Raw genomic sequence first — 11,591 nt, forward strand, 5'->3', positions numbered from 1 at the left:
TTCATTAGTAATACTGGGTATCTCCTGAGTAATTACAAAAATTGTTATTTGATGACATTTCATCCAATAAAATTCATATTAATTACTTATTCAGGTCGAGAAAGTGAACAAAAACGGTTTCTTCGTGTGGAATTCGACAAAAAACTTTAAAACGACAGGCCTTGGCAAATTGTTATCAGACTGCATGTTATTGGTGTGGGTTAAATGCATAACAGAAAAGTGGTTCGTTTAATGGTGCATTCCATTAAGCGTTCACGACACCTGAAATAGTCTTTTGGGTTTTGGGCGTTTTTTAGCGTCGTTGTGGTCGCGGCGAGACGGACGTTCAAGACGTCCCTTGAAAGAATTAACGGACTTCAAAATTCAAGCATGAATTTTTGTTTATATTACAGTTGCAATCAGTTTTTCATTCTTAGCAATTCATAGATGGTAAATTTATTGAAGAATTGTGCCTTTCCGACTTTTAATTACAACATTTATGTACCAAACTGTCCCAGATCCACTATTAATGTTGATAAGAGGAAGAAAACATTATATTACCATTTATTCAGCCTCATTTTTGTAAATGATTTCTGGTTGCTGATCACAATTTAATTCCATATTCGAAGTATGAGATATTTTTACCCCATATTTGCTTAACTTGAACAGAAAAAATTGACTCAGCCGACACCCCTGAAATGGCAAAAAAATGAAGACCCAATCATATTTTTCTTAAAGCTAATTCTGTTTCTTGCTCTCACAGTCCAATAATATGTTACGATCGATAACCATCGTTTTTATGCTTGTCACAATGGTGCTAATTAGGGGTTTTGCTCACCCTTACACTTTAACAATTTTCTCTTTCATATTGCAATCGAAGGTCGAAATGTCTTACAAACCAAAACCGTTATTTGTTTACTTTATACGATATATTTAGTCGATGCGTGCACCAAGATATCTTTTTGTGAAGTACGTATACGAATTGTTTTCGTTTTCGCAAATTTAAACTTGGGGGTTTTGAAATGGGTAAAACCCAAGCATTCTATCACAAGATATAGGACGGTCGACTTTCTGGAATCCCACACAAATCAATTTTGTAGCATCACAATTTACAGTTAACTTGTGGCCATCATACAGAAGCTTTTATCTTAGTTATATCGTCAAGAAATGTTCATATTAAGTCCAATTAATATTTCTTCCCTTCCTTTGTGCAAGAGTCCTTGGGTAAAACCGAGGACAACCATTAATCTTCGTAGAACAGGCAAACGTAACCGCAACCATTGCCGTCGATTAAAAAAATATCTCGACGTACCTTGAACTACAACGTGAAGAAATATGCATCCACCAGGAGCTTTAGCGATAGAAAACGTTTAGGGCGGCTTCGTAAAACCATAACCGCTGATAATGAACGTACTGTATTAATCAGTAAACATGATCGATATCACGAGGTAGCAGCTCAGATTAATGAATTTAGAGATTTGCCTTTGGGTACTTCTCCATTGAAAAGGATATTGAGAAAAATTATGAGGTTGCAGTGGGCTGAAAAGAATAAAAATAAGGTTAGATTTTCAAGTCTAAGAGATCAAAGGAAAAAAGGATGTTAGATACAGAGTACAAGACTTGACGGAGGTTTAGTGCTGGTCTTCGAATGCTTTGAAGAAAGAGCATCTGGAGACCTAGTAAAAATAGAAGGGATTTGATTAGTATCACCTATCGATACGTAGCTGCAACATGATCATTGTAAAATACTCAATTTTTGAAGGTACACTGGAAAACAACCATGAGGTAATTTTAGTCGCGTTATCGTTGTTGTGTATTTTTTACCATAATTAAAATTTGTTATATTTGATTTCTAATAAATTTCTAATGCTTGCTAATTACATCGGCTCGACAGAAAGAGTTTAAGTAATCTTCTAATTTACAAGCTTCTTTTGCATCGTTACCTATAACGCGGCTGTAACCTTTTGCCCATATGAGATTAATTCATTTCATTGTCTAAATAGCAATCGTAAATGTAAATATTTGAGATATCAATGGGTATGCAGGGATAGCGTATAGATATAGTTTTGGTTAAAACCGATGATGAGTTTTATCAAATTGGTATCAAGAACGGAATCTTAAAACAATTCTCGATCTCAGATTAATGTGTGTCCAAGAGATCTTCTTGATGTAGAGGATGTACCGAGTACATAGATGGCACTACGGTTAGTTGCTAACCTACAATCCACTGGAACCAGCCAGGGATTTAAAAAGTTTCTTTGCAAGAAAAACTGTACTACAGCAAGATGTGGCATTCCGGCTTAGCCTGCAAAAATTAATAGCCATATGAACTGACTCTTTTACATTTAACATAATATAATAATATAAAGACTTACTTTAATATTGTGACAATTATAATTACTTAATTAACAGATTGATTACTTACCAAACGAAAGTTTGACTTTATATTCTATATTCTACGATCTGACTGTTACCTGAACGTTGTTGTTTCAACGAGTGATTTAATAAAAATTATTATTCTCATTTTAACAACGTGTTTTATTACAAAAAGCATTATTTTTATACATTTCCTAATACAATATTGGAATTATATACAATTCCTAGGAATTGTGCACATTTTCTAGGACATTTATGTATTAAATAGTTTTTGAAACAATATTTTATACATTTCCTAAATAGCTTCGGAATTTTATATAAATTTCCTAGGATTTGTATACAATTCCTAGATTGTTTTATGTGTCTCATGTAAATTATAGTGTGGGCAAAAAATTTTGACCGATATACCTTTCTTACACAAATGTGAGGTTTTTTTTTCTTTTTTTTGTTTTTAAAACAAGCTTTTTCTTGTCCATGTCCCTTTAATGCCATTGAATTTTTTCCTTCTCGGCTAACTGTTTGGAAAATTTTTCTGTTTAGAACTGATAAATTAATAATTGCGAAAAAATCATTATGAATTGTATTAAAAATTTTCCCCAAGTTTGACGTTGCCTCTATTTCCAAGTAATCAAAAAAAAAACTACGATTTAATCATAATATTTACGAAGTTCAAAAAATAAATTGTATTTTATGCATAACAAATTAACAAAATATCAACATATTCATTACAATCACAAATTTTTATAATTATTACATCATCTTTTCCTATAAAAGCGTTACGATTCGAATTTATCGTCATTCTGTACTAGTGCTCCGTTGAGTGTGCTTGTATTCGAGTTCTACCTGTCAGTTGACATTCCAAATTTGTCGTGTAAACATTTTACCTTCTGGATTTTAAACCGTTTCATCACTACCCTCTACAAAATGTCTACCACTTCTATCAACTATTCGTATTTCATCAATGCTAAATCTCATAGAAGAAGACCGGCTTTGACCAGAGAAATAAGTAAGTTTTTAATTCAAAAATATACAGAAGGCATGGTATTATCATTTAAATATTTAGAATTTAATCCCAGCAGCTCTAATTGTATCTAAAATAAACGTTACTTTAATTATAATAACTAATTAGTAAATAAAATACAAAATATATTATAAATATTCAAATTTTTTGCAATTATACACTTATACAAACAAATAGTTCGTTTGTTGTCATGTCTCTAATTTAGAAAAGAAACAATGAGGTAAAATCTTTTACAATTATTGTTTCAAGAGTTTTGTTGAGTTTTGAACCAAAAAGTTTAGAGCAGTTACTATCAGACTTTCAAAGCATTTTATTCGATTACTAAAATTGTACTTCAAAATAATTTTTTTGCCTCAACTAATCAAATTTACGAATCAATTCATTGAAAAATTTAATGAAAACCCCCTTCTTCATACAAAATAAAATTATGATTTTTACATTAACATTTTGACACTATCTGACGCCAAAAAACATCATCATAGTTGTCTTTAAATTATAAATGATATAGTTTGACAGTTTAATAACTTGATAAATTGAATACGTCAAAATAAATCATTATGGTAATATTTGGAGACAATTTATGACGTTCTGCTTGGAAACTAGCTGAAATGGTTATTAAGACAACCAAAATGTTAATAAGACCATATTCTTGAATTGTTTTAAATTATGATCCATCGTAGTTTTAGTAAGGAAATAGAACTACTAAAAGCTTATGAAACGAATTGAAATAATGGTAGCCAATATTTATAACAATGTAAAAATATTTGGGTATAGGTTTTCCCACATTTCAAGCTCTGCTTTGACGATCGACGTACTTTTTAAGAGCAGCACTGCCGAATACATACAAATTGCATCTTTCCAGAGCTGGTTGCAAAATTTATAGATAACACACGATACTACAGTGTTTCGTAAACTTTTCAATCAATGATTAAATCTCCAGAAATAATATTATTTTGTGATATATGCATATATTCAACGCAGGATTTTTAGAGCGATTCACGTACCTTTCAAAGATACGTAGCATTTGTAGTATACCGCCATTTTCTTCGAGCAATAACTTTTTCGAAAAATGCGAAGAATGAATAATATTATCCTCATACCTCAATGAAGTCAGTGTTAATTGCTGTCTGTTGTTTTGACAGCGACAATATATATCTCATGACTTGCTGCTCACCTATTTATACATGAATCCTGATGCTGTGTTAATCTAGAACATTATTTTACACAATAATTCGCATATTCTTGCCTGAAAGGTATATAGACATCACGTAAGATTAGACATCATGCCATTACGCCAAGGTTGTATTCAAATTGATAGCTGCCGGCCAGTAGCACGTAGCTTGTTTACTTTTTTTTACAAATCTACTTATACTTATAGCTGTGTGTTTTTTGTTGTTGTTTACTCGTCCAAGTCAGTATTTTCTTTCCTTGTCACGTCATCCCATGTTTCTTTTGGTCTTCCTCTGTTTCTTCTTCTTCGCCTTTGGCTTATCAAACTTTTTTTGTTGTCTTGAATTGCCCATTCTCTGTAAATGTCCCCACTAGCTCAACTGCTTTTTTCAAATGAATTCGGTGACTGGTTTACTTGCATTTCATCTCTAATATTATCATTTCTTATTCCTTATCCTTGTTTATTGTCATTAACTTTTGTTTTTTTTCTATTTATTGTCATTCCATTTTCTTATAGTTACATATAATGACGTTTCTTTTTCAGTCGATATTATTAATGATACATACATACTTTTTAAATATCTACACCCCACATACATGCTTTTTGTTTTTTCTTTGCACCGCTTAATTATATTTTCCATACATACTACAATCAGCAATGGGCTAAATCATCCTCCTTGTTTTAATCCTTTCTTTGTTTTGAAGGTTATTTTTATATTAATTTTGATATCTCAACTTTTCACTTTGTACATGAATTGATTCAAGAAAGTAATTTTATTAATATAAACACTACAAGACTCGAATGAGATAAATCGAAAATCAAATAATTCATTATTAAAAATTGACTTTCTCATGACTCAATATGTATATGTTGAGTTATACTGAAACATGGGAAATAATTAGGATCTTCTATCAGCCTAAAATGTCTAATGGAATGTTAAGAACAAATTTAATTTAGGAAATTGATTTTTTATTGTCGATCAATAATTAGGTAATGAAAAATGTGTAATTAATAGGTTTTTGAAAGCATAATACATTATTATAATTAACTAAAGTATAAAATGATTAAATAATTAGCTATTTATGTTAAGGTCAATGTCGTTTATTAATTACTAATTTAAAGATTGCTTCGAGGATCAAAAATATACTTATCGCAATTGAAGATTAAAATTCTATAGTAAAATTATTCATATTTCCGGATATTTTCTTTTATTTATGAATTATAATTTAATTTACAGCTAAAAGACAATACAACAGTCCCAAAGAACAAATTTCTCTTGCCGAAGGTGTTCCTAATGAAATAACCTTCCCTTTCGAATCGATTACGATAAAATTAAAAGATGGTTCTAAATTTGATATCGTTGGACAAGAATTGGCGTCTGCTCTTCAATATATTCCTACTCAAGGATACCCGCCGTTGGTGAAATCGGTTAAGGAATTTACGAACAGCGTTCATAGTCCACCAGGATGGGATCGATACGAGACATTGATTACAAACGGATCTCAAGATGGCATGAGTCGTGTTCTGGAAATGATTTTGGAAGAAAATGATAGTATGCTAGTACAAAATCCTTATTATGCTGGAGTCGAAGCTATCGTAAGTTCTGCATTTATTATTTTTCACACCTTTATAGTCATTAAATTTGATTCGTGCTATCTCTAATATTCATCATTATTATTAGATTATTGTTTGATGAATTCAATGAAAGAAATTTTAGTGTATCTCGGTATTTCAATTGAAAACTGTTATTTAATTTATAGATAAAGCCTCTTAATATAAACGTAGTTGGAGTAGACGAAGATGAATTTGGAATCGTTCCTCAAAAACTCATTGATGCTTTGGAGAACTGTAAAAAATACACAGAAGAAGGTGGAGGGAGAATGCCTAAAGTCATTTATTTAAACCCAACAGGTAAGATTTTGTGAGATAAAGGTAGATATGGTCAATATTATGGAGATATAGACCACATAATTGAACTTTGATTGATTTTAATATGAGAAAAAAAGATTTGAATGTTACTTAACACGTTTAGGTAAAATTTTCCAATGGGATTACGATGAATTTTAAATAAAAAGAATATTTCTAGAGTTGTGTGCTTTTTGTAGTTTTTTTTAGCACAACCAAGGCCACAGCACCGTTAAAAAGACGTCCACAGAGAATGGTAGAATGAAGATTCATTTACCTAGGACTTTCTAATTGAATAATTATGAATCGAACACGAGACTTCCTTGTTTCTCTTAAGATAAATATCTATACAAAAAGATTAGCGAGCAAATGAATATGCAAATTGATATTTCACTTTAAGACAATTTACGATAAAAGTTATACAAAAACTAGTTTTGAAAATGACACAAATAGAAGTCGTGATAAACAAATAGACAAAAAATTAATGTAAATATATTATATACGCGGTTTACGACAAATTTTGCAAAATTTTTTGTTCATTGTTCATCTGAAGAAGTCTAGTTTCGAATTTTTTGCATAAATAGAAGTAATTTAATAAAAATTTTAATATAGTTTTATACTTAAACATCTCTACATGAACAATTGCCGAATGCTTTGTAAAATATGTCTAAAATAATATCCTTCAACAATTTTTTGCCGTGAAAATGATGAAAATCTTATACAAAACCTTAGTTCTCAAACAAAAGCATCGAATTTTAGAGGAAACGGCAAAAGATAAATAGTTTACTGGAGGCAAATCGTCTGACCTATGTTCAGGAAGAAATGCATAAAGGTCGTTCAGTTTGAAAACATCGATGCTCTATGTCAGAACTAATAATGTGAGATATCGAGAGATTGAAGCTTCTTTGGCTATTAATATGAGTATTATCAACAATGATCATTTGGCTGTAAAAAAAGTTTTGACGTTGTAACAAGTATGCGAAAAAAAAGCCTCTGCCGTTCATATCAACTGCGAATCATCACGATACACGATGCCAAAAACCTTTAAAAAATTTTGCAAAACGTCCCGATTTGATATTCAATGTTTTGTTTATAAACATCAAAAACAAATTATGTGATCAACGATATTCATTTTACGTTCAAAATGCATATTTTGTAGCTTTATAAGTTGGATTGAAAAAAGTATTTGTGATCTTTTCCTTGATAAATAGTTTTGATTTTAGTTTTCTCTTGATGGAGAATAATCTCAAAAACATAGGTTTGTTGGAACAGATTTTATAGATTATTGAAAACCTGCACAACCTCTTAGTCTATATCACATCGTTTTTCAGATATTAATATACGTAGATTATTCTTCATTGTTAGCACCATTTTCAATCAAGACGAATAATGTTGCATTATGTTACAGTTGAATGGTATTATATCGATTTAAATGATTCCATTTCGGTAAATGAAAATCGTTAATCGTAATCAATTATTCTGAGCACGATGATTATTTCACAATTTTTTTATTTGCAGCGTCAAATCCATCCGGGAGAACAATTCCACTGGAACGGAAGAAAGAAATTTACGAAATTTGCTGCAAATATAACATAATTATTTTGGAGGATGACGCATATTATTTTCTACATTTCCTCGATCAACAACCAATCTCATTTCTCAGTTTGGATACAGAAGGAAGAGTTATCAGATTGGATTCTATGTCGAAAGTTTTGAGCTCGGGGTTGAGACTCGGTTGGGTTACTGGACCGAAGAGACTTATTCAAAACATCGAAATACACATTTCTAGTTGTATTTTGCATTCTAGCGTGCTTTCTCAGGTAAGTTTTGATAATCAAGACTGAAAACTAATTTTTTTATTAAACTCAACATTTTAGTAAATACCTCTGAGGCGACTTGATATTTTTACGAAATCAATCAATTTTTTGTTTTGCCATCTGGGTACTAAATGAAAAATGCTTGTCATTTTTCGATTATTCCAAGTAATGAAGATAATTTTCATAGCAAGAACATCAAATTTATCTAAAAGGTTATAACACATCAAAAATTTTGATACGATTAAATTTTTTTCATTAAAAAGAGATGACCCATTGACTTATTGTGAAAAATAGTGATTGTTTCGCATCAACCATTCGGTATAATTTAAAAACAAATCCAGTTCTAGTCGGATTTCGTTTAAATTATGATAATAATTATCATATCTACAAGTTATATTAATTTGGTTGATTGGTTTTATTGACCCCTGGATGGGACTGATAAATAATTATATTACATCAATATTAACTAACGACAATTTTAAACATTTTAAAAAGAACAGTTTATCAAAAATAGCAAAAGTTTATCTCGTCAGACCCACTAAAATTTTTATAAATGAATCAATTAATATTCAAATGCGGTCACATCGTAGTAAACGATGTCTAAAATGAACTTATGAACCTTATCGTATCAACTAAGCTAGAAAATTTCGCTTTCCCGAAGTTTTCGCTTCAAAAATTTGTGAAAAAGTTCAAAAAAAGTGAAAGAAATAATTTTGTGAAGCAAAATTTTCGTCTCTCTTGCTTCGATGAAATGACTACGATTCTTTGTTGTTCTTACTTTTAACAAATGTTGCAATATAGTCTGCAGTCATACTAAAATCACCACTAGGATCATTAGCATAGCTTGTATCGGAATCTTTGGGTATTTTCGACCACTATAAATGGTCACATAAATTGAAAATTCCGAACACTTGTCAGGAACTAATGATGATCTATTAATTTGATAATTTGATTGATTGATTGATAATTGTTGTTATCAGTATAAACGTTTCCTATTTCACTGTAATATCTGGTTGATTATTGAAGCAAAAGTGATTATATTTCCCCCTAGAATAATGATATACGAGGTCTGGCTATTAAATAACGCGTTTCCATCACTATTATAGTGTTTGTGCTGTAGCGGTTTGAAACGAACGTGTTTTTTATCTCACCATGTATGACGAAAAACAAGAGCAACGTATTAATCTCAAATTTCTCGTTAGATTGAAAAAAAATCCGACTGAGCGCTATAAGTTGTTGCTAGAGGCCTACGGGGACAATTCTATATCTCGTGCATGGGTTTTTGAGTGCTGTAAGCGCTTAAATGAGGGCCGAGAGAGCACTGAAGATGACCAGCGTCCAAGTCGCCATATGACTGTATCAACTCCGGAAACAGTGACCAAAATCAACCAAATTGTAGGTTGCGGATCGTCGAATGAGCCTCTAGATAATTGCCGAGGCTGTAAACGCTAAAGAAGAAACGGTTAGAAAAGTTTTTTATGAGAATTACACACGACAAAAGTCTGTGCGGAGTTGGTGCCAAAAAATATGACTCCTGACCAAAAGCTCCTGCGTCAACTGGTCTGCTTACATTTGCTTAAAAGGATAGAAAAAGAAAGGGATCCGATTTGAGTCGATGGATGCGGAAAAGCAAAAAACGGCAGAGCTCTTAAAGGCACTCACCACTTCCAGCACTGCTTTGATCAATGGAAAATTGTATAGAAAGGTGTTTGGCGAGGGGAGGGCAGTATCTTGAAAGGAGGCATTTGAATGTAGAATTATTTCTATAATAAAACCCTTTTTCGTAATCAGTCTCGTTATTTGATAGCCAGACCTCGTAAACGCCAGAATTGGTCAGCTGCGCATTATCCGCGCATACTTCAAGATAAATTGCGTCTTGTTTTGAATTATGAATTCTCTTGTCCCATGTCAACGATTTTAATGTTTTATTATATTTTAAGAGTTGAAAGTGTCTAACTTAGTTTTATTTTTGTTACAGGTAATTCTGGAGAACCTCTTTAAGAAATGGGGAGCCAGCGGTCTCATTTCATACTTTTCAAAAGTGGCTTCGTTCTATCGAGCCCGTCGCGATTTTACCATGGCCTGTATGGAAAAACACCTCAAAGGTCTATGTGAATGGGAAGTTCCATCTGGAGGAATGTTCGTTTGGTTCAAAATTCTTGGCGTTTCCGATGTTTACGAAATGTTATTAACGAGAGGTTTGAAAAAACATATAACCTTCATTCCTGGACAAAATTACATGGCCGATCCGACAGCTGCGTGTAATTACGTTCGAGCGTCTTACAGCAAAGCTAGTCTCAAACAAATTGACAAAGCGATGCAAACTTTAGCCGAGTTGATTCGAGAGGAGCACTTGTTGCTGCGCAGGAAATTGGATAGTTTGGACGATGAAATAATAATAAGATAGATCCTATATGGATAATAGCGCAGAAATGAATGCTTACACTGATAATTTGATGAAACGATACTTCATCAAATTCATTCGCTGGAAACTCGCCTAGAAGTTTCTAATTCCGATATCTTTTTTAAAATGGAAGAGATACTATTAGATATTGTACATAATGGGCAATTAAAGTTCATTTAAATTTGTATAAAATAAGAAAGTGTGTTCAAGTTTATTATCATTTAAATTATATTTGAAACAATCAACAATATAAAGCAAATTATGTCGAGATATATTATTAATACCGTTGATATTACATTTGCTGGTATTAAATTTGATCAAACTTTTCTTAAAATACTAGTATAATCTTCAAACAAGAACTTGAACGTTGCCAGAGAATTTCCTTCTTGAATTGTTAACATTCAGTAGAATTACGAGAATATTATTTATAACTGCGCTACCTTTGATGAGTTATTATTATTGTACATATATAGATAAATTTATTACGGTACGATTTTTCATCAGTAGTGTTAGTCTAAGATGTAATTTTAATCCATGAGTGTTTGGAAACAATGTTTAAATCAACAAATATAATAAATATATTGAATTTATCTTTGTCTTTTTTTTACATATAATTACGCTGGATATTTCATTCGAATATATCCCAATTGTTTGCCTAAAAACCCATTGTAGGACAGGAAATTACTCATCACCTCAAAATTTTGAGGTTATATACGAGAGTTGTCCAAAAAATATCGGACCGCAAACTGAAGACGTGAGAACGAAGATTCGGGTATTCTGGATGCTTTAGACGCTACTTTGGCCTTACATCCATTGCGGATAAAAGCCACCATTTCGAGCCCTATGGATTTCTCTTTTGCGGTCAGTTTCATTGGTTTACTGTCCATCCTGATACAGTTTCTTGCTCACTTCCCTCAC

At 31.7% G+C, this 11,591-nt stretch overlaps 1 protein-coding gene across 1 annotated transcript; it reads left to right on the plus strand.

Moving 5' to 3' along the window:
- Positions 1 to 3,158: 3,158 nt before the first annotated feature.
- On the plus strand, positions 3,159 to 11,263 carry LOC130444335 (kynurenine/alpha-aminoadipate aminotransferase, mitochondrial-like). The gene is made up of 5 exons (XM_056779422.1): positions 3,159 to 3,361; positions 5,785 to 6,143; positions 6,308 to 6,458; positions 7,971 to 8,272; positions 10,248 to 11,263. The coding sequence occupies exons 1-5, from the start codon at positions 3,280 to 3,282 to the stop codon at positions 10,674 to 10,676; spliced, it is 1,323 nt and encodes a 440-aa protein (XP_056635400.1). The 5' UTR covers positions 3,159 to 3,279; the 3' UTR covers positions 10,677 to 11,263.
- Positions 11,264 to 11,591: the final 328 nt, after the last annotated feature.

Source organism: Diorhabda sublineata, chromosome 5 (genome assembly GCF_026230105.1).
Source record: "Diorhabda sublineata isolate icDioSubl1.1 chromosome 5, icDioSubl1.1, whole genome shotgun sequence".
In the NCBI taxonomy this organism is placed as follows: Eukaryota; Metazoa; Arthropoda; class Insecta; order Coleoptera; family Chrysomelidae; genus Diorhabda; species Diorhabda sublineata.

Coding starts and splice junctions, on each gene's coding strand:
- LOC130444335 (XM_056779422.1), top strand. CDS start 3,280: ATGTCTACCACTTCTATCAACTATTCGTATTTCATCAATGCTAAATCT. Junction 3,362..5,784: donor GGCTTTGACCAGAGAAATAA/GTAAGTTTTTAA, acceptor TTTAATTTACAG/CTAAAAGACAATACAACAGT. Junction 6,144..6,307: donor ATGCTGGAGTCGAAGCTATC/GTAAGTTCTGCA, acceptor TTTAATTTATAG/ATAAAGCCTCTTAATATAAA.